Genomic DNA, 27253 nt, shown 5'->3' with positions numbered 1-27253 from the left:
TAAGCTATTTTGGAAAAGGCAGATGGGAAGTTTTCACAGGCCGCGACGAGAGGGCGTCTCCGGCCGACCGGGCGGCAGAGCGCACGCTGGCTGCCCGGCCGCGCGGCAAAGCGACTCCCAGTCCCCGCGCTCCGTCCTCCAAAAAGTCCCGAGAGCGGGGGGAAGACAAGCSAGCCGCTGATCTACAGCGAAGGCAACGGGCCGGGCAGGCAGAAAAGAGAAGAAAAAAGAAAAAAAAGAAAGAAAAGAAGYTGGCGTTTCTTTTTTAGAGCAGCAGAATTTCAGCACATTCCTTTCGAGCAGATGCCGACGGCTCCAGAAGGGGTTAACAGTAAATAACCTTGCTGAACACAGATTCCCCTTCTTTTCACATCTGAGTAATTCCTTTGTTTGTCCACTCTGGGAACAGAGGAGTTTTTAATAAAGCTGACTGTTGTTTAAAGCCACTGTGTTCTGGTGGTGCACACAGCATGGAGTGGTTTGCTTTGTGGCTACCTTTGGAGCATATCAGGATGAAAGTGTTATGTCCCCAAGCTGTAATTATGCGACTACTTTCTAGTGTTTCAAAAGGAGGGAGAGAGAGAGAGAGAGAGAGAGAAAAAAATAGCTGTGGTTCAATGTGTCATAAAAAGGAAACGAATGAGCAGTAATAAGACTTCAGCTAAAGTGTTAGACTTCTTAGCTGTCATGTTAACAAGGTCCTCTAAACCTTACAATAAAGTTTAAAGCTTGATTTATTCTAATATGCTGAGATTGTTTAAAAAATAATTTGCATTAGGACAAGGAAATCTGTTCCGAGGAAAAAAATTAAAAGGTCATTAACAAAGCATGCTTACTGAAAGCAAGAGGTTGCACGGCGTCTGGAAATGACTCGTAATTATATTTAGTAAACAGGGTAAACCCTGTGACGTTTGAACGGTGTTCTGCCTTCAGATCCCTTCGATCTAYGCAGAAACACCACTTTAACGGGGAAACTCGGAACTAGCGCTGGAACATCACCTCGCCACGTTTTGCTTAAGCAAAAAGAAACGTTCAGCAGAGAACACATATATTACCAATTCTGAGAAAATGAAAACACTCAGGAAACAATCATTTCCATATTACAACGGAAAATTGGATTTTCTGGTGGGTAATGAAAAGGAGGCTTCCCTCCCCCGGCCCTTCTCTCTCCAGTACTTGCTCCGTGCCCCTCACCTTGGTATCTGTGTGCAAAGAGAGTAAAGGGCARCAAAGGCCACGCGCGGGTCTGCAGAACCCCCCGGCCGGGCCGAGCTCGGTTACTTCTCCCGCCCCACAGTCCCTTCAAAGACAACGAGACCTTGGGTGAAATGAGAAGTGCGTGAACTACACAAGCCTTGAACTTACAAAAATAATTACTTGGATTAGTGCAACATCATAAACGTTCATCCCTGCCTGTTAGGCCAGGAGAAACCCTTGGGAGCAGCCTGATTTCCGAGGTGGGGGGGGAATCCCACGTCCCTCCACCCCTCCTTCACTCCAGCCCTCCGTGGTCATGGGCAGAGCATAACAAATTGTGACTAAAACTGCCTCCAGACGAATCCGTCTGTGATAGACTGGAAGTGTGTCATGTAACGCTACTTCGGGAAAGATAATTAATACTGCACAAACAATCACTGGAAAAGCTAAACACATTATTTGAATGTTTTGAAGTAAATGGTAAAAGACAATGTTTAAATTAATTATTAATTAAAAATGAATGTTGCCATCTTTAAAGCTTATTTTTCAAAGCACATTGTGCACTGATTTAAAATGCTGAAATATCAAAGTACCCAGAGCTTCAGATTCCTTCGTGCCCCCTCCCCTCTGACAACACATTATGCAGGTGGGAAACTTTTTTGCCATTAAATGCTAATTAGTTTCACAACTAATTACTACAGTGGTATTAGGTTAATTTTTTTCTACTTTTTGATTTAGTCGTACTTTTGTAAATCCCTTACTCAAATTACTTTGAAGCAAAAGACTGCAAATTAGCTTCTCCTTTTTAATGAGTAATGCGGGCTGCGGCAGGGCGGCCAGTAACTCCAGAGCCGCGGCTAACGCRCGGCCAGCAGCAAGGCAGCGCGGCTCTCGCGCCGGTCGCCGCCCGGCCCACGTAGTTTTTAGAACTCGAGAACTGCAAGACTTACAAACTCCGGCTTCCTCTCCAGCTCCTAATTATCGGGGACGTAATTTGAGGGCGGTGGTGGTGGGGAATTTACAGCTTTGCAAACTYGCTCCGTCACCCCGTAAATAGCGCCCGCACCCCCGGGGGCATCACCCCCTTCCCGCCTTGCCCTTCCCGGCGCGAGCTCGCTGCCCCGCTGCCGCCCGCTGCTCCGCGCGGGCAGTTATATATGCACTCATTACACTGCCGTCTGTTGCTGTGATGCTCCTATTAATTTTCCTTTTGATATTTTAAGAGCAATCTATAAATCATGCAGACCTTCGCGTGCGCCATCATTAACGCTCGGCGATACCCTCGCGTGTCGAGCGGTTTCTCCTTCAAACCCGCGGAACAAGCCCATTTCCCAGCTCTGCTACGCGCGGGCGGACTGAAGCAGAAAGAAACAAAAAATTTTCTTAAAGAGCAGCAGTCGCCTAAGAGGCTGCGTAACCCCGTGGTCCGGGATTCAAAGAAGAGAACCRCAAACGAGTTAACAATTTTCCAGCCCCGTGTGCCCGTCAGGCTGGACTGAGCTGATCGGTTTTATGCAAAAGTTGGTAAATGGCCCTTTTACGCTCCCGTCAACCTAAGCGCGTCCCGAAATGGAGATTCCCACTTTCCGCTGCTCAGTGGAAGAACTTCAGGAAGAGAGCGTGAAGGAAGGACTCCAAAGGCGCGTTTCAGTACTTACATCGCTTGCATAGGGGAACGTCCTGGACTACTGTCACTCCCGTTACTGTTCGTATGCTCCATTGCACCGTTAAGCTCTTCCCTCATCGCACTGGCTAAGTTGCCCAGAGTGGGATTTCCCATGGAAGCAGTAGTGTATAGAGGTATACTGTTCTCAGCCATTGAAGCCTGCCAGGGACACAAACAAACAGATGAGGAGCCAGGAGCAACGTTTWTATGCACTGCACAACACAGTCACTTACTCCAAAACATTCTCCACATCTACGTTATTTGCGATCACTGTTTCTTTTAGATACCGTGCTTTCTGATGGGTATTACACTGATTCCACCGAGGGAAATTTAACATAATTTACGTCTGGGCTTATGCATTCACAGCTGTATCAGTTTGTGAGAGAGAACCGAGYTTTCCACTCCCTATTTGGAATTGCACCTCCTGGAAAAAAACGAAACGTGCTTTTCCTATTTTCAGTTTGCTAAATTATGTTTGGGGCTTTGAGGCTTTTTTTGGGTGTGTGTCTCAGGTTTGTTTTTTGGTTTTGCTTTTAATGAAAGGTTAATGAGGAAAAGATTAGGACTCGCTTCAGCTAATAACTCCATCGTGCCAGAGCAAAGAGGTGCAAAGGAGGAGGGCAACGCCGCGGAGTTTTGTTTCTGTCCTGACACAGGTGCGAAGCCACCCCCAGCACTGACAGATCACCTGCATGYGCACTGACATAGCTGAGAACTGACCCTGCCCGTGCAAAATTTTCCCTGGAGAGGAAACCGAAAATCTAATGAATCCTGACAAATCCACCACCCTTCCAAGCATTAACCACTTTGCTCCTGCAGACCTGATCATTTTGTTTGGCTTTCCCCTTGTTCTAAATAACTACTATGCACAGGGACGCTGGAGCTAACTCTCTAACTGGAAATCTTTGCAGAAAGGGGATGAACTGCTGAAAGCCAGCACGGGGCGGGGGGCTGCTTTGATCYGCGGGACCTCGCGGCGATTCGGGGCTGCGAGGAAGGGGCCGCGCTTCCTGCRCTTCGCACGGCACGAGTTCCTCACCCGCAGCGGCAACCTGGAATCGCAGCAGAGCAATTTCTGTGGAGCGGGAGCCGGGACATGAGGAGCGTCTGCTGTAAGRGCAGGGGGCGGGGGGAGGTTTTTGTTTCGTGGGGTTTGGGGTTTGCTTTTTCTGCAAGCATCAGCCCGGCAGACAGTGCTGTTTGGGCAAAGCGATGCTGGCGAAGGTCGCCCCGAAGGGCCAGCGACGGCGCCAGCCCCTGGCCCGGGAGGTCGGGCCGAGGGCTAGTCCGGGTCTGGCTCCCGGGCAGCCCCCCGGAGCGGCCGGCGGGGCCGGAGCGCGCTGGTGGCAGCCGGCGTGCCCGTACCTTCCACACACAGAGCGGGGAGAGCGCCGCGTCTTCGCCCTGCCCGCGGGGGAAAACAGACGGAGGAGACGTCAGAGGGGTCTGCGAGAGGTCCGCGGGGAAAAGATCCACCCCCGGCACCCCTGGAAGCGCGGACGGACCGCGGGCGGCCGATGCATTTGCAACGGTGCGCAAAAATCGCATCTTTGCAAACGCCCACAAACGCCGGGGGAGTGCGGCTGGCTAATTATTAATTTGACCAAAACCAGGGCACTGACAGGTAAAACTGCACTGTTTCAGGCAGGGGAGCGTACTGCACAAGCAAGGTCAGCGTGCAAGCGTTATCTTGTGCACCGTCAACGATTTCAACGTTTTCTCCCCAAAGATCATATGCAACATGAGCACACGACTTCTGCACCTAGACACTAAACGCTACCCAGTGGCAGGGGCCTGGGGAACCTGCGGGTGTACTTTTAAACCTAAAAGTCGACTTGTCTCAGTGCAATAAGCAGAGTTATTTCCCACCCCCATTAATTAGAGGAGATGCAAAAAGCAAAGCAAATCTGGCCCAGATTCTCCTCTCAATCCACTCAGTTTGTACAAACGCTGTTTGCGGGCACTTCCAGGGAAAGCGGGAAGCGGGAACGGTTTGGAGGTTATCACAAAAGACGAGAATGGATGGAGATGACGACAGCAACACGTGTTTCAGGAATAAAACAYGAACAGTTCCGTACGATAAGCATATTAATTGAAATTAGTCACATAGCTAACAATGTGAAGAAATGCAGAATCATTTCATTTTTGCCTTTCAGCCTCATGAATGCAAAATGCGCTTGTAATCTTAATACTATTCACCAGACAAAGCAGTCTTTAAAAATCACACTTCACAAGACTCAAGGGAAAATAAGTTACTAATGAATGGTATTTACAGTTGTTTCATTTAAACATGCTTTCATTTGCTTTTCAGAAATTACTGCATAAACTCAGATCATTAGAAGAAATGCAGAACATCTCTCCTGTTTCCCAGTTCAGAAAAAGTGCTGCTATGCCTTCCACAAAATGCCCTTGCTCAAGCAAATATACAGGAGCCAGAAAATAACCTGCAGCGAACTTTTTGAGATGTAACCCCCTACAAATGCCTGGGGCTTGGCCGGCAGGGTTTGAGCTATATCAAACAGGCTGGAGCCCCCCCCATCATGCAAAACACCCTGCAAATTCACCGGCGGGGTACAATAGCGCGTTGGTGCCTTTGGTCCCTCAAGTCAACGCCGACTTGACCTGGGGTTTTTGAGACAGACCCAGGAATTTGTATAAAGTAGGGAAAAAAGGTTTGAAAAAAGGTTTGGAGACACACACGCACTTCCGTGCTGGGAGTTATTAATTGCGCACCAACATTTTATGCGCTTCTACGCAGAAAATGAGAAATCAGACTTTTTCTCTTAGAATTATCGTAGGTTTTAACCCAACAAAAATTGTCATTTTTTTCTACAGGAATGGCAACATTTATTTTTTAACAACAATGGGAAGATATGTGAAAATAGCCCACAAAAGAAAGGGGGGAAAATGATCCGCTTTCTCTTTAAACCCACGAACAATAGAGGGTCACGTGGCACAGTATCCTATCATTCAGCACATTAATAGCTGTGCTAGAGTAATTACACTTGTGGTATTTTTGCCTCAAGTGAAATTCTGAAATAAGAGGATGGAAATTATGATACTGCTGATAAATATTAATAAGTGAACTTTTAATTTTTTTGCCACAATATTCAAAATGCTAAGCATCTAGCTAATGCTGAAGCAGCCTGATATGTGTTTGCCTCCAGGGACTGTGATGCTTTATGCACTTAAGAAAAAAGTTTAACGGAATTAAAATTTAATATCTAATTAGAGCAAGGCTAATATATTTTGAAATGACTGGGGAAGACACACGCCTCTGTTGCATATTTGCTACAGTCATTAATCTTACCTGTAAAGCAGCATTGAGAGGTGTGCAGTAGGTGTGGCTGGTCTGTATGTTTTTAATAAGAGAAGGGTTACTGCATAAGAAAAACATAAAAAGGAGAGTTAAATGCAACCAAACTCTGTGAGAGCATTTCAAGTACGTAATGCTTCCTCCCACACCCAAAAACTAGAGCTGAGATATTTTTTGAACAAGTTCTTTTTTTCTTTTTTTTTTAAATCTGAGTTTTACAGTTATCATATTCGCCTTTACTAAACACAGAGTACCATCTCTTCCAAAAGTTACCTCGCCACGTGCTCTACTACCCTGCGCTGGCATCACATCTGGGCACCTCTGCTCATTTGAGCTGCGTGCGGGAGAAACTCCCCAGTGCTCGTCGTGGCTAGAAGCCAGTCACCAYGTAAAGGTCCACCGTAAGGAAGCGCTGATTAAAAGCACCACGGGATATTTTAAATACTCTGTAAGGCAAACCATCCTCCGGGTGGCTGGTGGCAGAACCCCTCGGGACTGAACGGGGTGGGGGGGACTGCGAGGAGAAAGGATTCGAGATCTCGGGTTTCCCGGGCCACGTCGTCCGCCGCCAGGCCGACCTCCGGGGTGCGCGGAGAGGCAAGGGGGGACCAATTCAACAGATATCGCGCTGGTGTGTTATTTTGCACCCGTACTTTAGTCATCTTACGTTTCCATACGGGGCCGGATTTGAGGAAAATAAATGACAAATGAATCCACTCTTTAGTGGACATCTAAAAATCACCTGTCCCGCTTAGGGAGAAAAAAAAAAAAGGTCTTCAACAACAAACTAAGGAGTCCCAATGCAACCAAAAAAARARAAAARARAAAAAAAAAAAGCTTTATCACTCACTGGGCACGTTTTTTATTATTTTTTGCATGTGGGAATAAATCACAGTGAGAGCAGTCTTAACTGATCCCCTCCCACAGGGACCAACAAGGATCAGTTGTTCTGGAGAGATGGCCTTCGAGTAAAGGTCAAAGAAAATTGCTTTGGGAACCCTAGGAGTATCTGAGAGCGGCTGTTGTAGACACAAGATGGCCTACTGTTTATAGCCTGCACAGCTGGTCTCACTCCACTTTCATAATTTTTTAGGTTAATTCAGTATTGCTGTTTCATAAGCACCTAACTGCATTTTTTGCTTAAGAGCTGCAAAACAAGGCATACAACTGAAAGCAAAGGAAAACATCAAAATTAAAACTTATCTGAACCCCCTCCTGACATGTATCTGTCTTCCTGACAGATCTACAGCAGCATATCTGTGCTAGCGTGGATAAGTATTTCAGTCTACATTGCACTACAAACAAATCCCATAACAGACATGTCAAAGCAGAGTTATTTTTACAGACATTTGGATTATCAGAGCAGGACACACAAAATACACATAACAACTAAAAATTTAGTTTCTTTAGCAGCAAAGGTGATGTCACTATTTTGTGAAATGCAGGTCTACATGAGATGGGTAAATCATGCAAAGCAAAGCAACAGCAGAAAAAAAAAATTAAAGCAAGTAAAAGCTCTTACTGTGCAACAAGCTCGCCAAAGTTTTCATCAGGGCAGTATTTTCGAGGACGGCCTCGTTGAATATGACGGCCACGTTTAAACTCTTCATCATCAACAGTCCAAAAGGACCCAAACTCATCCTCTACTCTGATAAAGCACTTATGCAGTGAGAGGTTGGTGCGAATGGCACCCTGGGACAAGAGCAGCAGCAAAGGAGATGAAGTGGAAACAAAGGGACACGGGATCGGGGACAGAACAGACATCAAATACAGGGAAAAGGAAAAAGAAAATAAAATGCAATAAGCATAAGCAAATGGTTTGTGAGGGTTAATATGCATTGCCACCTACAAGCTACTAGCATGTGATGCAACAAACACCAAGCAAGCAGGGTCAGGGAACTGGTGGGCATACAAACAGTAGTGATGAGATGTTTTTCTTGGTTTCCCTTAACTGAAACAATGCGAAACCACCTGTGGTTGGTCTAACACCAGCTAGCAGCCAAAAGCCTCTACGTTAAACTGTAAGCATGATCCAAGCTAGGCTAAGAAGTTCAAACATGGTGGACATACCCACTGATCTTTTGTGGCCTTCGTTTTTGGAACTCTAGTTCATCCACTGTCCATACTGCCCCTTTAACGTTTTCTACTCGCACAAAACACTTGTGAAGACTAAGATTATGACGCACTGCATTCTGCAGCAAGTATAAAAGAGAAAACATTCAAAAACTTTCCATGAGAAAATGCTCATCATCGTCCAAGAACAGCAGCACAGTCAGCTTGACAGTCCTCATTTTGCAACGTTAAGCCCATGCCCCTTCCCCTCCCCGCGCCCGCTCGCTCTCCCCGCACACCACCTCTTTACATCGTAATTTGCAAAGAAAAYGAAAATAAAAGTTTAAACCCGCGATTAGAAATGCAAGTTATTCTTATCAATTATCCACAGCGCCATCGTTTTACACATGCATGTTGTACAGTCGAGCACATTTCATACGCAACACAGAGGAACATTGCTTAGGCATTTCCAGACCGTGCACAGAGACACCCATCCCCTCCTGCAAAAGAAAGCAGCGGTGAAAGCACAGCGGGAATTTCGGGCGCGGGCGGGCGGCTCCGTCCCCGCGCGACGCTGCACCGCGCCTCTGCTCCGCCTGCAGTTGTGCCGGCAGCCGCCCGAGCACCCAAGCGGAGCGCCGCAGCCCTGCCGCGGCYTCTCCGATCTCGGAGCAAACGCCCTCCTGCGAAGCCGCTCGGATGGCCACGCGGGGCCCGTCCCCGGCGCCGCGGAAAGGCGCCCGCTGAGCGGGGCAAGCAGGACTTAAAGCCATTTGCTGAAAACACGCAGGCGAGCGAACTCCATCCATCATCGCTGGCACCATTGATTTCGGCAATCTGGTTGACTCGTTAGCAGGCGCGATGCCAGCCAGACACGTGGCCCTGGGTCTAGGCAACCAGGAGACTACATTTTTTTTTCCTTTTTTCCTCCTGCCTTCTTCTTCTTCTTCTTCTTTTTTTTATTTTTTTTTAATGAACATCAGGTTTGGACGGTGAAAGGCAGCTCTAATCATGAATGTCTAAATCACCGTGCAAACAAAGGGTACGCACAGCGCATTTGTCATGCAAATTAAGAGGCGGAGGTGGGGAAGGCCAGGAGGCCTTTCCTACTTCTCCCTTCCTCTTCCTCCGAGAGCAAGGCAGGGGGCAGCTAGCTAGGAGAAAGTCAACATGTTTGTTCGGGTTGCTTCTTTTCTTCGGCTACTTACTTTTGGCCTTTCTTTTTTAAAAAAAAACATCTCTCACATTTCATCAGCCGTGAAGTTTTTGGCAAAACCCCCCGTTTTGGGGACAGAGCAAAGCACCGTGCATTTTGGGGGGCTAAAAGCAGCCGGCTGGGCAGCTCCCGATGGGTGCCGAGGTCCGCACTGGAGGACCCCGGCGCAGGCCTGTGTCTGTGCCAGGCGGGCAGCTTCCTGYGGAAACGGGAACACTGTCAAGTCTGGAGCAAAATGCAGGAATAATAACGCTATTCCCCACAGCGAGAGCCGAGCCGGTAGTTAACGCGGCGGTTGATCAAACGCGTACACCAAAGTTCAGCAAAGCGAGTCCGCCGAGTTTGTAAACAGTGTCTATGCACACAGTTGCGCAGAAATACTGGTGTTCTTTAAATATATTTAATGCTGAGGAAATCTTTTACAGTCTGTTCTCGCGCTACTGACGTCAATGCGTGCCTGGGAGSGGTGCTGGATCGGGCTCTTGCCGAATACACTGAGAAAGTGTTGCCGTAGCTTTCTGCCTTTCCATGGGATCACTCATTCGCAGGATTTATCACAGAAAGGCTATTTTGTTCCCCCTGCCTCTGCATTCTTGCTATCTAATGTTTTATTTGAACAATACCTGGACGTTTCAGAGCCACACCTGCAGCCTCTGCCTCATGGCTGCAATTCGGTGCCAGCAAATTACTCGGAAAAATAAAAGCAGACATTGCCTCTGACCTGTCAGAACCAGTTCACAGTGCTCCCTCAGCAATCACCTTAACAGAAAAATTAGGAGCTATTACTGTAAGATTATATATTTACCTTGTTAAAAATATTTGTATGCAAGCCACTTTTGCAGAAAAATTACCCTGAACATGCTTGAATGTCGTAAATGAAAGGGTTTGCTATTTTAATAACCGCTCAGGCTCTGCTGTACTGCATTTTGGGGAAGAGGTTCGCTTTTTATAGGTCTCGATTCCCGTGCCTTGCTGTGGTTTTGAGAGCGGTCTCAGGGAAGCTTGCCCACACCAAACTCTGACCCTAGACTTGAGGACCACTGGCCCAAACGACAGCTGAGMATCAACGGCAGGCGAGTGCAAATCCCTGCGCATACGTCTGAGCCGTTCTGGTGCTGCAGCTGGCCCCTCGCGCTTGCTCAGAGCCCCGTGGGCTTCACGTCACGCCAAGCCGGAGCTGCGCTCTCCTCCCCGCTGCTCCCGGAGGCTGCTGCGTCAGACCCCGAGCTCCTTCGGGCGGACGTCGCGTCTGCCAGGCGCGGCGGTGCCGGCGTCAAGCTTCTCCTCCCCGGCGCGGGCAGCGGGCCGCCAGCACCTGCGCCCGCCCGGGCGGCACCGCGCTCTCCCGCGCGGCCTCCAGCGCTTCTCCAGGGTCTCCTCCTCTCGCCTCCTCCCCGGCGTTCGCACGCTCCAAGGGCACGTGGCTCCCGCGACCGGGCTTCGCACGAGGCACCGCGCTCACGCCTCGAGCGAGCCTCGGAGGACACGCTCCCTCCCCGCCGCGGGAGCCGAACCGGGTGTTTGCTTTAGCACCCACACCTGCGGCTGCTGCTGCAAAGTCCTCCTGGAACCGCTCCAGCGGCAAAAGACGGGCAGCTCTAAAAGGATCTTAAATCAGGGAAAGTTAATTTCCGTTCTGGATTGTAAGGAAGCTGCGAAGTGAAATGCTGCTCATGTTTTCCAACTGAAGAAAGACTCAAAGCAGCAATCACAGAGACTTTTCCTGAATGTAACAGCTTACAGACCAAGGCTCAAAACTTGAGAGAATTGCTGTGTGATGCGATTTATAAGGAAACTATACTACTAAAAGAAAGCTAACATCCAAGGAACGTTTCTAGGCTTGTCCTTTAAAGGAATTAATCCTAGATGCAGGATGAGAAAGGAAAAACAAAAAGAGCTGATGAAACAGCTGCTATGGGACATCCTCATCCTACCTGGTCACTTGAGTGACATTTGTTTGAGAGCACCAGAGAGACCCAAAGCACCGAGGTGTAGTATTCCTACTGCAACACGAGGTCCTAYTACGTGATTCATTCACTAGTAATTGCACTTGCTTGAGAAGGTAGTGAAGCTAGCGTAACACTATGTATGCGGGAAGGAGCGGCTCCCAAAAYGTAAAATAAAAATTAACTCTCCAAATCTCCTATCTAACAGTATCAGAGATATTCATGGTAAGAAATTCAGGTGCCAAAATCAAGTTTTTAGTTCTGTTAAACAGATTTCTTATCGTGGGGYTTGCTTCTCAAGTATGGTGTTCAATAAACTTCTGTGTTATTAAGGAAAAAAAAAAGGAAGCTTTTAACAGATTCRTATATGCAATGCAGAGTCAACTGATTGAGGAAAGAAATCCACTTATCTATGGATCCTAGGAGGAAAGAGGTTGTTGTGATTACAGTCTGTGCAACTGAAAAGACAAACAGCATATCTTCTACTGACACAATAACTTTACCTCTTTTCTTTTTTTTTTTTTTTTAATATGTTCCAGCTGAAGGGCTCGAGTTTCACTGCTAGCAGCAACCACACAGAGGAASCAGTGGCATAATCACCGAACACAAGAGCCAATAATGGGGATTCAATTAGTGGTTTTCAAAGGCAGAAGAATTTTTCTGCCAAATATCAAATCGTTCCCGCAGATAAGGCACCCGGCGTCTGTCAAAACTGCCGATCTCAATTTTCGCGTCCCCGCGTCGCTGCGACTCGCTGTGCCATCAGCGACGTCTCCTGCGCGGGGGCGAGCGGCGCGCGCGGGGACCGGGCTTACCTTCCACGTCGCCGCGTTGCGTCGGAAGTAAGCAAACATGCGCGTGAACCAGTTGTAGATTTCGTTTAGTGTTAGCTGTTTTTCCGGAGATTCGAGGATGGCCTTGTGAAGCAAAGCGAGATCAGTTATGACCGAGCCGGTGCAAAACGCACTTACGGTTTTTACTTTAAGCAAATACAGAAAAGAAAAGAAAGAAAGGAAAGGGGTGGGGGGGTGGAAAGAGGAGATTTGGAGCAAAAAATCCAAAGGAGGGTTTTTACAATATGAACTAAGATTAATGGCTGCATTTAACAGTTCAATGGCAAAATTCAAAATGGAATTATCTAATTGTTTTGAGTTTTTATTTCTGTTTCCTTACAGAAATATTAATTTATTAGTCATTCATAAAGCAGAATCAAAGAGAAATGCAAAACATTTCACTAGCTGATTAAAGCTCAGTAATTATTTAGAGCTCAGATTAATTCTAGGGATCAGAGATTACTGTAGCTTGTGATAATTGACTTGCCATCTTTAAACAGGCTCATTTTCACTGTTGTGTGAAATGAATTTCCTAATAATCACATCGTATTGTAATACTTAATCAAAAGCAATTATGTTATATATTGCAGTTCTAAAAACCCTTATAGTAAAGGTTTGAGCATTTGAGCATGCTTACACACCAAAGGTTTTTAAATCTATTTAATCCCGAGCGCGCACGCACAGGGACGCGCCGGTCCCTAATCCGAAGGCGCGCGCCCGGCTCCGCTTACCTGCCTAATTAAAGAAGCGTACGTGAACGGCGGCCTCACTTCGGCGTTCTTATAAAACTCTTGGTTCTGGGCAATATCTGCTGAATGAGAGCAGCGTTGTTCCGTTAGGACCCCGGGCGCGGGGCGAGCGGCCGGGCCACGGCAGCGCCCCGGGGCCGCGCGTTACCTGACGAGATGGGCACGTTGTACTTGTCCGAGTACCGCCGGCGGATGGGTCCCACGTTGTGCATGCTGGTGGTGGTGATGACGGAGGGCCCCTGGGTGACGGGCGGGATGGGCGCCGTCGGCGTGGTGGGGGTGTGAGGTAAGCTCTGCGGGGACGCCTCCGACGCCGTCTTGGACAGCGTCACGCTCGACACCAGGTTCAGCTGCGGGGAAGAGCAGGGCGGGAGCGTCGGCGCCGGCCGCCCTCGCTGCACGCCGCAGCCCGACCCCGCGCGCCGCCAGCGCGGAGAACGCCCCGGCCCCGGCACTGGGCACTGGCACCGGCACCGGTCCCGGCACCGGGCACCGGGCACCGGCACCGGCCGGGATTCGCAGCCCTGAGCCCGGCTGCGTCGGCAGCAGAACTCCCGCGGCACTTACCGGGGCCCAAACTTTACAACTTTCGTCCACAACTCCCCCCTCCCCCTTTCTTTTTTTGCCGGACACGAAACCTTCTCAGAGGGAGCCAAGGCGCGCTCCGCGGATATGCCCCCAAAAGGCTCCTGTTTATCCCTAAGACGCTGTATTGATTTTCCTCTTATGCAAGTAAGCAGATAAGAAAACTCCTATTAGCATCCCTCCCGTGAGTTAACGGCACAAACAACGTTTCTTTAGAAAAATAACAGGATCCGTACAAAACAAAGGCAGGGGAAAATAAAGGGCGCTCACGTTACAGAAACGACACCAGCGCAAAAAGAAAACAAAAAAAAAAAAAAAAACCCAGAACAGTCCCACTGACGGCGAAACTAAACCCGCCGCGTTTTATCTCAGTTTCTGAGCGTTTGATCCGTCCCTGCTAGAAGCCGCGGGCAGGAATCCACCGAGGTCGGCGCGGGTTTCTCGGGGCTTCTCCGCGCGGGACGGCACCGCCGCTCGCTCCCGCGGCCGGGCCACCGCTCATCAGCTGCAGAGGAAGCGGCCGATCTCGGCTAATTACCAGATAAAATTGTATTGTAAGGGCTCTAATTAGGAGATGCTTACGGAGGTGATCTGATGATTAAACGCTGCATCCGAGTGACCCCGCCGTCGATGTGCAGCGGTGCAAGATGTCACTGGAATATTTTTGTAGAAACAGTAATTTTATTTCAAGGAGGGGAGGCAGTAATATTTGTAATAATGGCTATGAGGTAAACTAATTAAAAGACAGTTCCTAAAGGAAGACTGCGGCTTTGAGCAGCTGTGGCCGTTCCAAAACAAAGTGCCAAATCTCAACAGAGGAGCTGCAGTCAAGTGGAAAATTTCTGCCTGACCTCTGCTCTCGCTATTAATTTGCAGGAAAACTAATGACACATATACATATTCCCACAAAATTGTTCTAATTGCTAATTTGCCAAAGGAGCCCAGTTTCCAAATTAAACATGACTGCAGTCTGCGAGGAAAGAAAGAACAAAAAGCTGGAGCACCGCGAGTATACTGTATTTCACCTCCGACAACCGMGCGCGAGACTGAACCAACAAGTTAATGAAAGATGACCTTGTCAAACGCTAGCAAAGTTTTCTCTTTTTTCCCGTGTTTTCTTGATGACACCCTCCCTTCTTCTAACAGGGGTCCGATCTCTGCCAGGGATACTACCAAAACACGAGATAGCGGACGGGAAGAGAAGATTATTCTCTCTTCTTGAGCTTGCACTGCTGCTTTCCTTGCTATCCACGGAAGGAAGACTTAAAAATCAGTCGTGAATTAGAGCAGAATAGCAAATTATGAATGGTGTTGGTTTTGYTGCAATCTTGAAATATTAATCTTAATTGTAAACTATTAAATCTTAATCTTGTTGCCAGCTACAGATGAGAAAGCGCCTCAGCTCTGCGCGGCTGGCTGCTAAAGACGCTTACGCAGGGCAAAGATCAGGAAGGGATCGGGCTGGGAGGGTTTCTTCTCCTGATGGAAACTCTACACAGCTTCTCGCTGTTTGCATTTGCTATTTAAAAACAAGATACTATGACTAGAAAAGCTGCTCACGCTGTATTCGGTACACGGCTAGTTTCCYACATAGTGCAATTTTTGGACGAGGTATCATTTTTGCCAGAGGGCAGTGAACAGAAGTCGCCAAGCTAGCGTTTTACTGAGCAGGAATTTTGGTATCGGGGCAAGGCACCCAAAACGGGGCATCCTCCAAGCACCCCGGAGAGCACAACCCTCACTCCAAAGGGTTAAATCTTTTTGCAATGTTTGTCCGGGGGGGGGGGGGGGGGGGGGGGGAAAGATTTGTTTCAACTTTTTATTAAAAAAAGAAAAAAACCCTCAGACCCTAAAAACTAGTTTTTAGTCCCCAAATTCTGTAAATTCAATTACTGAAAGTTGTTAGGTTGGTTTGTTCTTCCTTTTTTTTTTAAAAAAAAAAGAATAGTACCTCATACTGCTTTAACTTAACAATCATATATGCCATAATTGTTTCAGTGTCCAATATCCTGCTTAGCGTTTTATTATTAACCTTCCCTTTCAAGAAATAGTCACTTCTTCCTCTTAAAGGTGAAGACCGAGTCATCAAATACTTTTTTTCCCTTTAAATATAAACAAGGCAGAGAGGTAACCCTCTCCTTCACCCCGTAAAATAGATTTCTAGTAAGTGGCTCTCCCATCAGGGCTCACTTTGATTTCTTTTTGTGTAAACATTTTACATGACAATAGTGGCTGCGTATATATGTATATATATATATATATTAAAAAAAAAAATCTGAAAAGTTTAAAAAGAACGGAAAAGGGGGAAAAAATATGTGCATTGTTAGGTGTCACCCTGGGGCCATACCCAGTGCTCCAGGGCAGCGACTCCTCTGCTATTGATGCTGCCTTTCCGGTCGCAACTGAAACCGGTGATTTATCGAGTTCCTGGGCCTGCAACGCTCCGGAGCGGAGACACCGGGGGCGGGAGGGAAAGCTAAGGCTGGGCCTGAAACTTCCTTCGGGTCTGTGCCTTCCTCTCCCCTTTCAGCTGGACACGAGTGTGCGAGATGTCGAATCTGGCAGGCCGCGATCACTTAGCAGGTGTTGTTATTGGCAGCAATACTAAGGAAACCAGAGTTGGGGAGTGAGACTTAATGAAAACCAGTATATAAAAACAGCTTTTGTTGTGCTTGAGAATCTCTCCTTATTGCTGCGTATCATTATTTTTTCAAACTATAAAGTACGGCTACAGCAGCTAAGATGCTCAGTCATTACCTCAACAGTTAAAAGACTATTTTTTTTTAATGCTTTGTTATTACAGTTGCTAAAAACAGTATTTCAAAACAATCGTTAATTGCTATGGTTAGGGTAAAAAAAAAACTTTAAAGAAGGGATATCTAACAGTGCATTTTATTTTAAGTGCCARAAGTTTCTTTAAAAGTTTTCTGTCTATTTTTAAAAGATGGATGTAACACCTAGTATGCAGAATTACTTGTTGGTTGATGCTTTTTCCTTTTCCTTCCCTTCCTATGAACTTCAGTGTTAGTTAAGCCCCCAAAAGAAATCACATTTCCATTTCAACTTACTATGCTGATCACTAACACGGACGAAAATAGCATGTAGGGGAAGCTATCTTAATGGCAAAAGCAGGATGATAATTCCTGAGAAACCTTTGTTCTGGACTTCGGTTAGGTCTTTCACATTGAAAAGYTTTACCTTCCAGAAACAACGTCACAGCGTGTCCCTCCGTGGGCAGCTTTATTCCCACTGAAACAGCTCGTAGGTCGTCCTGGCGGACTGCATAGGCGAGCACACCGGCCGTGCCGCCGCGCTTCCCGAAGGACAAGCTACTCCAGGAAGCCAGAGCCGCCTAAAGCTGGGCACGGGACTGACGGACACGACCCGCACGGACGGCCGCGGCTGGACAAGCAGCTCTTGGCCGAGGCTGGGCCAGAACCTGCCTGTGGTCCCAGCAGCCCCCGGTGGCCCCCGCTGTACGTACAGATGGGGCACGCAGGGCACCCGCCCTACCTGCCGCTTACGGCACGGAGTGAAAATAGGCGTTAAGATCCTTTACACAGAACAGAAATATTTCTCCAGCCACGAAAAGGCTGCAGTTTTAAATCCCAGTTCATTGCTATGCTTGGATTCGCAATCACTCCTTCCTCTAAAATCACAGATGTACCGTAATATATTAATCCTAACATACACCTTGCATTAGTTATGTCGGAAAAAAAAAAGAAAAAAAAAAGAAAAGGAAATTAATTACTGGATGTAAAGAATACTTTGCACTGCAATAATGGTCATCAGATCTTTTTACCAAAGTCTTATCCCACTGAGTTAAAAGGACTAGGGTCTAGCATAGTCTATGCAGTGTCTGTGTATTTTTTTCACAAGGAAAGCACAATTTATGCAAAACACTATACTTCTACATTTTATAATTAATTTTCAAATGCTTCACCTATACATATTTTAATAATTTCTGATTTATCAGATGGTATCTATAATAAATTTTTCTATATTTCAATAAATGAAAAGAAGGCAGTTTCAATCCAACAACAGAGTGCCACACAATATAGGCCTGTCAGGCACCAATTTTTACTTCTAACATGTAAGTTAAAGGATAAGGAATTTATAATGCTGCCTGTGAACGAAACCACTTTTCATACACAAATGTGATCTTTTTTTTTTTTTTTTCTCCAAAGGGTAATACAACAGTACATTTACATAAACTAATCCAAACAATCTATGTATTTGACAATGGCAAACCTCACACAGACTGCCTATTGTTGGTTTACATCTTGGAGTTCTTTATGTTGGCTTGTAACACTGCTCTAGCTGTCAAAGGTTTGACTTGGACTCTAAATAAATGGTTATAGAAGTGCTGTGCAGCGATATTGGACTTCTTTGCAAAAGAAAACCTGCTGTGTATGAATTCAAAAGCTATTAATTTTTCAGTCAAAAATATTCATGCCTATTTCTTTTAATAAAGAAACACTGTGCTGAGCAACTGAGAGATAATGTTGACTAGTGGTACAGAATTTTCAATAGAGCAGTTAAAAATAAATTTAGTAGGAGGTCCCCAACAAAGCTATAATTTTCCAGAATGTAAAACATTTTTAATACTAATCAAGACAGTCCTCTTCCCCCTGCATTCCTTTTTTTTTTCTTTTTTCCCCTTCCTTCCTTTTTCTGCCACTTTTCCCTGTTTATTAGCTGTTAATACCAATCTTCACGGCGACACCACCTGGTATCATCGTAGCCTACACCACGGGCGAAAGCTTCCTGCCTTCGGCCGCGGAGCATCGGTCGCGGGCTGGCTTGCCAAGCCGCGCTCGCCGCCCTCTGATTTCCTCTCTTCCGTTTTTAATCCTTCCTCCTGAGGGGCACCGCTGYTATGAAAGGCCTCAAGGCAGAGCGCTTTGAGACTCCCAGATTATTCCGCTGTTTTAATTTTTAATCCAGTAAGAGCTATAGAAACCAAACCTCCTCCCCATTCTGTTGGGTCTACGCGCTTTGCCAACAATGCGCCGAGGCATTTGCATGCAGGCTGAGATGGATATGAGGAACTAGAGGAATGCTGTTTTTACAGACACTATAAGCAGTTTCCACTCTAGAGAGCTGGAATCCACCGGATCAAGCAATTTGGGGAATCTCAACAGCTTAACTGGAAGGGTTCATACCTACTACTCAAYTCTCTCCAAGACGGCACCAAAATTTCCCATTGGTTTTGACATCTGCTCCAGYGTTGCTGCAATTTTCTATCTAGTAGCCTCCCTATCCGCTTCTGCAGCCATTTATTCCCAACTACATGGAAACTGAGAAATTCTTTTCTAGTAAAAATGGGTGCGTGAAGTGTTTAATGATTTTATGTTCTCTATCTCTGTAATGTGTTCTGTTTCAGACATTAATTTTGTCTACCAACTGCATCTTGGCAGGCTACCATATTTGCTGGGTTAATAGTCTGACTCCTTTTTATTTCTATCACCATAAATCATACATATATGGGTGTGTGTTTGCTTTATTTATAGAGAAAAAAATCAGTCAAAACAGATAAACCAATACTTTGTCATTATGCTGCATCATTGCATATTGATTAAAATTGCTCGTACTAACTATAGATTGTCAACGCTCAATTAATTTTCACACAATGACTCAAAGCAAAATCAAATAAAGCCAGTGTACCTTTAAATCTTACAAATCTTAAAATCAAGAAGCAGAGCACTCTCCCCATTTTGAATAATCATGTGAAGCTATGAGGATCATTTTCAGCATTAAGAGGTTAGGAGAAAACAACAGCCAAAGAACCACTTCCGTCAGAGAATGAAATGGTGGGTTTGTCTTTTTTTGGGTCCCTGGCAGCTGGWTTGGGCTGCAAAGCTGCCTGGTACCTTGCAAGAACGAGGAGTTTGGGGCTGCCCCCTCTTGCACTGGTTGCCTCCCCTCCTTTAAAAAGCTTTTGGGGGTGGAGGGGTTTTTTCCTTCTCAGTTTCAGCAGTGTAAAACCTGACACGAGGTAACAGCGATTAACATCAAAACGTGCAACTGGAGTCTGTTCTACTGTAAATGTATGTCAGGCTTAGAGAGAAAGCAAAATAAATATACTAAATATAATTTAATTGCATCTCATTCCTAACACTTCCTAGGATTTCATGCACGTCTGACTAATGTAAAGCCACTTATTGGTTGGTACGTGAGGCCAGAAAATAGCCCTGTGCATCTGCTTTAGAGTTCAACTTCTTGGAAACTCCTTGAAGGAAAATAAGAGTGATGAAAGTTGGGTTTACGTGGCAGTGTCTCCTACAAAGTAACCAAGCTACCGAAGTACTTTACACCCCTTCACCGCGACACACTTTAAAGCAGACCACACTTTGCATCACGCGCTCAGGTGGGAAACAGGGGAAGAGGCTGTTGTGAGGCTGTGTCTCGTTTCTGCACAGTTCAGTACTTACGGGCTGAGGGGTGGCTTTTGGTTCAGTTGACTTCACATGCAGGTGTGTCATCATAGCTTGCAGGCGCTCTTTATCTTTTGCAAGCTGAAAGAGGGGGGAAAAAAGAAAGTTCCATTACTCCTATGAATAAAATCCAACCTCCGCTTATTCCTAATTAAACAGTTGGCACCAGTGCACAAGACAGAAGAGTTTTATTGCTGAGCAGTTTGGAAATTGTATATGGTCTTTTTTTGCAAGGTAAAACTAACTCTTGGTGCTGGGTGTCAGTGTTTCCCAAAGCAAAATGCATTAGCCCTTGAGCGAGAGGAGCTAGACCTGCTGGCACCAAGAGATTCGCTCCAGCACTGACAGCGAGAAGACAACAGTGAATCATGTTTATTAACCAGTCCCACGCCAGCTCGGGAGGCACCAGGCAAGCAAGTTATGCAGCGACTCTCAGATGCGTTTTCCTCCTGCAATACCCGAAAACGAGCGGCACGAATGGACTGCAGCTTTTGCACCACGTGCAGGCTCTGCGGCACGCGCAGCAAGAGAGGAGGCCGCGGTGGCTAAACCACCCCCGGCACCTCCAGACTCCACTCTGCTGCAGGGACGACACTTTCACCCTTTGCCATTCGCTCCCCACGTCGTGCCCCAACGGGGCGACGCGCATGCCTATGCGCCGTCCCTGACCTTCCTGGGTCTCTGGCATTTTTTGGTTGAAATCTGCAGCTAGCTCAGAGCTGCTTGCCCTGGACTGCACACGGCCATGACCCAGAGGGCTTCTCAATGCATTCACAGTGCGCTGGACAGGCACTAAATCTCATTGTTTTTGGAATCRTGGCATTTTTATATGTGTGAACAGGACTTTTTCTAGCCGTTCTTAAAAAAAAATTAAATCAGAAGATACTTTGAAATAATACTAATAAAAAAGGGTGTAATTAACCTCACGCCCAACATAAAAGTTCCTATTTCCAATGGGATCAAGCTCCTACAAAGGACAATTTTTGCAGAGTTTTGCTTTAGACAAGGCAGAGGAGAGCTCTGCTCACATTCCCCTGCGACTTTAAACAACCTGCTCACCTTATCAAAGGCATCTGTTTAGAGCAGTAAAGTTGGGCTAAGTGTATATAAAAGGAGACTGGGTCATAAATCCCCATTCATAACCTTACAGCAAAGGTTGCCCTGCTCTGCGCAAAGCGAGGGGTTTYGGACCGCGCCAGAAAGGCGTCACGGTGGGGTAAAACTTGGCATACAGGTTTCCAAGACTGGAATTAAATAAAGGAAAAAACAGTGTCATTGCTGCATGCTCTGGAAGCGCAAAAGCAATGTCACTAGGCTTTTCAACTCGCCTTGCTTTTTTGGGTCAAAAATACAAACGGCAAGAGAGAAGGCCTGACGCCTACAGCACTCTTGGAAGTTAATGGCTGGATCTGCTGGTGCGTTGCAGAAGGGCAGGGAGCAACGTGCTCTTATCACAGCAGTGCTGCAGAAACTTCTCCCTSCAAGAGTCCTCCGAGGGCCTCTTCAGAGAAAGCAGTGGTCTCATCCCTCAGCCACAGCATTTTACACAAATTCAGTGTGTGTGGGGGGGGGGAAACACAAGCATTTCTACTCGCAGTGAAGCTTTGTTGTGCAATTTCTCATTCCCAGCAGTTGCTGGACACACAAGCTGCTTGGCAGGGTCATCTGTGCATTAAATTTTGGTCTGCAGACTACTGCAGAAGAACATCTTCCAGCCGAAATAAATAAATCGCAGGCACCTGAGAGCTTCCTGCTTGCAACACAGCAGCAACAGCAAGGGAAAGCCACTYAGGCAGTAAGGGGCACACCCTGAGCAGTATTTCCTCTGTGCCCCTCGTCTAAATGGAGYAGTACACTTCACTCTGAACTGTAAGTGTCCTGATTTTTATTGTTTTCAGTCATCATCTTAGCATGCTTTTAATGCAGCTTCTGGTGGATGAATGTTATTAAAGATCCTCTCGACATTTCAGGCAGACACACACTAGTATTTTGTCATAGTCTAGGAATTCAAACACTCACTCAGTTAGGCAGGAGTTTAAATTATGAAAAATAGAAGTCTCTCAGTTTCAAAGCACTGAAGAGAAGCAAAAAAAAAAAAAAAAAATCCCAAGAATTTCTTTAAACTGTTTTCCCTTAGGTCAGGAAGCAGTAGTGATATAGAACTAGAATGTCACCAGTAGCCCCCTCCATTCAGCTGGATCACTCAGAAGAAGTCATGAGGGTTTGCTCAGCTACTGATACAAGCAAATTCTCACTGGTGGCACTCACTGGAGAACCAAAGGTCCAGAAATGGTAATTAATAGTGGATCTGCAGGAAAATGCTCTCAATGTACTAACAGCATTCTTGGATAAGGTCTGTTACATACTGGGAGTAAGCTAACTGAGTAGTGCTACTCTTAAATGGSTCTATTCTGATTTTTCAATACTACTGGCAAGTATTATTTGTTTTCTTGCTGGTCTCTTTGGTCTGTAAGACTTCATTTGAATGTATGCACCAAATGTACATTTGAAATGAGATGGTAAATCTTTCCCCTTGCACTAGCATTGAGCAGGACTATCCTGGCAGGACCATGGGAGAAGAGGAGTCCACTCCTCTAAGAGTCCACACCTCCAACCATGGGCTCAGCTGGCACCTGCAGCCTTGCTATGTCCTGTTGGAAAGGATCTTCATAAACCTGAGAGTGGATCCCTCCTCTGAATGACAACCCTTGTTCAATGGCACAGGGCAAAATGCCAAGTGGACTTCTCCAAAGGGTGTGGGCAGACTTCTATAAGCTTACTATGRCAAGTTCTTACAGCTGCTAGTCTAACCCGAGATGTTCACAGGTATGAAACACGGTCCACTCTCAGGTCTCTCTCTTTTTTCCCCTGTATCCTTTTAGAAAGCTCTACATTCTGGGAATTTCCAGAGGGCTGTCTAGTTCTTCACGGTAAGCCTGGCTTTGTTACGTTGTCCCCATCTCTGGTGGGAACATACACGATCCAGATGCCTCAACACTGGTTTCACAGAGAAACATACAGAGCAAGGTAAAYGCACCGGGTGCTTTGCAAATCTGGACATGAAGACACATGTCCTGCCTTGAAGAGAGGCAACCTAACCACAGCCCACAGGCACAGAAAGGCAGGAGAGGGGAGGCACAGAAAGCACAGGTCAGAGGGTGCTCGAGAAGGAGAGGCAGCAGAGCAGCTGGCRGACCAAAGAGCGGGAGATGAGGCATTAAGCACAGACGATGCAAACACTACATGGGAGAAAAACAGWCAGAAAACAACGGCAAGGAGCTGGAATGCAAAAATGGAAACCTGGCRAGGAGCAACGTGGCCACACCACTGGGAAGGACAAGTCACCTCAGAAGAAGCATTTTGGACAGACCAAGGACAACGAAAGAGGAAGCTGGTTGCAGTCACCAGAAGAGACAGCTGAGATGTAGCCCCTTCCCTCCTTTTATGTGCTTGTTTAGGCTGTGAATTAGAAAGGTTTAGGATTCACTTTTCAAGAGTACCTATAGAYGCTTTAGGAAAACAAGTCCAAGACATGTTTTCACTGCACTGAAATTGGCCAACAATCTTCATGTTCTCCTACTGGGAGATAACTTTTTAAAACTTGTAATAGCCTTTTTGCTCTCCTGAAATGTTTTTCCATTCAAAGGTGGTGATGCAAAATGAATGTCCTATTCCAGCTAAGATCTTGCTAGGGCTAGGGATATGTTCCTGTATTTGTGTTTTACACCGCAGCCTAATTCTCACTATTTATAATGGCAACAAATGATCATGTCAAGATGGTTTAAACAAAGCGAAATATGAGAAGATCTCTACCTTGCCTGTGATATTTTAAGTACGTTTGTGATGGAAATGCTGAGACCAAAGCTTCATGATACTTCTGCAAAGGAGTATTTGCAGTCAAACAAAAAACAGATCTGACTTCCTTCTTTTTTTTTCAAAAAGATCATTTAAAAATTACCGTCTTTAAAAGACGTTGCACTCATCTCCATAACACTGATAAAACTGTTATACGTAAGATAAATAATGGCATGAGGGGAGGAGGAAAAAGTTGCATTTGGGTCTATCACTCAAAACCTGAAGCTGCAATGAACCCTCAGATGCAATGAATTTTGGGTAAGTTAAATTCTACCTGTGCCTCAATYGGGCTATACAGGCATAAGATGATGGAGCATTTGAATCTCGCTGGGACAYTGGACCCTGAACAGTTTGTGGTATTTGACATCTGCATTTGAACGCGAAGGCGCTCATCAGCGCCGAGGACCGGGGGCAAAGCGGGAAGGGAAAGGGCACCTCTCCAGCCTAGCTCCCAAAACGCACTTACTCCRCCACGGGGCTGGCTGTTGTGACTCTGACAACTGCTCCATCGCCGGGAGCATCAGGCTGATGGCCCTAGTCCTAGTCTCTCTCTCCTAAATCATCCGCTGTCCCTGGTGCGTACCGTCACCATTAAACACCCGCCGTTGGGCTGGATTTCCTTTTTACTACGGCTCTGCGCAAAACCAGGTCACGTATGGATAAACTGGTCGCTGGAGGACTGATCCTTTTGTCTCCTCCCACATACATACTGATGCCGATTTCTTAAGGACTGATGTGGGGAGGAAGGGACAGGGACAAGGGCGACTTATAGGTGCCCTCCCTCCGCCTGTGCAGGGTTCTGGGACGGGACCAGCCCTCCTCCTCTGTCTATACACTGGTGCTACCTTGCTGGCCAGCGAAGGTCTCTGCTGCACTCCCTTATCAATATCCCGGTCTAAATTATGTGCTATCATATGTGCTGTGCTAATAAGACTATTAAAAAAAAAACAGCAAACAAACAAACAAACAAAAAAAAAACACCTAAAACTTTTTGGCTTAGCCTCCATACCACTGTGAAGTTACATTCTTGTCTTGGGGACTTCATGCCACCTTCCCATGCAATGGACTCTGAGCTAGTAGGTATTTCCCAGCACTAACTGGAATCTGTAATCATTMATCACTTTTTACAATTAGTGTAATGCACCATTGATAAATCTTTCAAAAACACTGCCAAAGACTTATGGAAAGGTGGCAACCAAGTACCATCTCTATCCTGTTCAAYGGTTAACAGGGGGCTTCCTCCCATAGTTCAGGCACACACATTTCCAGTGACTGCAGGAGAGGATTAATGCTTTCCAAGCTGACTGCAACTGAAAAAAACTTCTAGATTTACCTTCAGCATGAATACTATTGTATCTTGGTAAAAGATTATCTCATATCTCAGTTTACCAGGAAGACTGCAGACTTTTTTCTAATTCTCAATAAACTTGTTAAAATAACAGACCATTTCTCRTAACAATTTCTGCAAGATTCTGATAATTTATGACTGGTAGCTTGATTTTCCTAAAACTTGTATTAAAATAGCATATATTGCTTTAGCTAATAGTGMAAGTGTCATGACCAGTGTGTTCCTGAAAGTAAAATTTAGGAAATATCTATGAAAGAAAAAGAGTAATTTGTAAGAGAAGAAGATAAAAGATATATATTTTTAAAAAAATCCTTATCTTGAAAAGTAACAACAAGAAATTTAAGTGTGTTTTTGCTGATTTTCCTCTCCAACTATTTGAAGCTATAAATGACTTAACTCAGTAAAATTCCAAATGTAATTATCTTCTGTACTTAGCCCAAGGCTTTCCATATATCTCTACTCTGCTGTCTTGCATACAAAATAGGTTTTTCAATAGCTGGTAACTATATAATGTACAACATTGTTTTAATTTCCCCTTCTTCGCTAACCCCTTGCCTACACACCGACACACTGTCAAAGTCGCCCAGCGAGAGCAGCCAGGTCCAGGGAGACGTAGGGAACTCAAAAGCATTTTCAAAGGCAGTCACATAAGCACGTCATCTCTTTGCATTGCATTCAATATACCCCAAGTTACCCCCTTCTTTTTTGTGCTTTTGCAAAAATCCGTTTGCTACGAATGGCAGAAAAATAATAATACATGGAGAGTGTTAGTACATGAGAGACCACCAAACAAGCCAGGTCATGCAGCGTTTAGAAATAAACATCAACCATTTCCTCCGTATCGACACCTCTAAGCGAAGGGGAACTTCATCCACTCCCCCCCCCACAGTTTGAGGATAAAAAGCATTAGATACATACTGATGGATTTCCAATCAGTCAGCCTGTTTAAGTGTCCTATTTCTTTTCAAGTTACGGTTTAGAAAAGAGGAAATGAAGCTGCAGTTTCTTTTGACGGTTTTTAAAACTACTACAAGWAGGTTTTGAAAGCTGGTTTTCAATCAGAGTGGGAAAAGCAGAACTCATTTTTATTGCTGTCGAGAATTGGATTTGATTAATACTGAGGTAATATTAAAATAAATTTTATTTTACCTGTAGCTCTAACTGCTGTACAACCTGCATTTGTACTCTACATTGGGCTGTACTTCTATCATCCAGCGCATGCTCACTGTTGAGATGTCTGTAACAATACACAGAAAATCATTAAGTGAAATGGATAAACAAAAAGGAAAAAGTAGTTACCAGGATGAATAAGCAATCTGAATGTTATCCAGCAGGTCTTCATCAATAGCTGAGCTTTTTTAGATTTGTTTAGATTTTTTTTTTTTTTTGCTCTGTCCTGCTTTGGTTTGTGTATCTTCCCATCACTCGGTATATTTTAAGCACATATTTTCAGAAGAAGGCTCATTTGTATATAAGAGAAATTCTGCAGAACAGTTTTCTTTTTTTTCCTCCATTAGGTAAATGAAAGTGAAATCAAGAAATTGTAGCAAAATAGTTTCATATATAATTTCATACTACTTGACTATAAGATGCTGGATAGATCTAAATGGACACATGCAATACATGAATAATTAAATCTCATAGAATCCTCATGTTTATGTGATTAAAAAGAAAATAAAATCTATGACTGTGTAAAGAACAAAAACCACATAAAATCCGGTGTATAAGTATGTGCAAAATATGTACCAATAAAAGAGAGAAAAATACGGACAGTTACTATAAAACAAATTTTCTTCATCCAAAAGAAACAAAAAGCCATCCAGAACACTAGAACAGATAGAATTCAAGGTTTGTAATAACATGTGTTCTGAAAAACTTCCCCCATGCAAATGTTTAAAAAAAAAAAAAAAAGAAAGAAAAGCCTTTAAAATAAAACTGCTCTAAGGCTCAGGCTGAAACTATGTTTTGGAGCTAGCATCTTAATAGAAGCGCAAAAATAAATACCTCGAAATATTCTTCTGTCATCTACTTTTTTTTTTTTTTTTAACCTTTA

The 27253-nt window shown here is 45.4% G+C and overlaps 1 protein-coding gene across 3 annotated transcripts in view; it reads right to left on the bottom strand.

Annotated features, from left to right (window-relative positions):
* The window catches only part of FOXP1 (forkhead box P1), a 336874-nt gene that overhangs the window by 6655 nt on the left and 302966 nt on the right, over positions 1-27253 (bottom strand). The window contains exons 11-19 of one of the 3 annotated variants that reach the window (XM_085300061.1): positions 26350-26437; positions 19995-20078; positions 13124-13325; positions 12958-13037; positions 12209-12310; positions 8250-8371; positions 6174-6243; positions 4229-4267; positions 2856-3022 (exon numbers count right to left, since the gene is read on the bottom strand). In XM_085300061.1, coding sequence (XP_085156187.1) covers positions 2856-3022; positions 4229-4267; positions 6174-6243; positions 8250-8371; positions 12209-12310; positions 12958-13037; positions 13124-13325; positions 19995-20078; positions 26350-26437 — 954 coding nt within the window. The remainder of the gene's footprint in view (positions 1-2855; positions 3023-4228; positions 4268-6173; positions 6244-8249; positions 8372-12208; positions 12311-12957; positions 13038-13123; positions 13326-19994; positions 20079-26349; positions 26438-27253) is intronic. The other 2 variants (XM_085300062.1, XM_085300063.1) reach the window with 2 other exon arrangements.

The sequence above is a fragment of the Rhea americana genome, unplaced genomic scaffold, assembly GCF_003343005.1.
Source record: "Rhea americana isolate MKP2758 unplaced genomic scaffold, rheAme1 scaffold_16, whole genome shotgun sequence".
In the NCBI taxonomy this organism is placed as follows: domain Eukaryota; kingdom Metazoa; phylum Chordata; class Aves; order Rheiformes; family Rheidae; genus Rhea; species Rhea americana.
The sequence above is the reverse complement of the archived record's forward strand: the minus strand, read 5'-3'. Positions and strand labels throughout refer to the sequence as shown.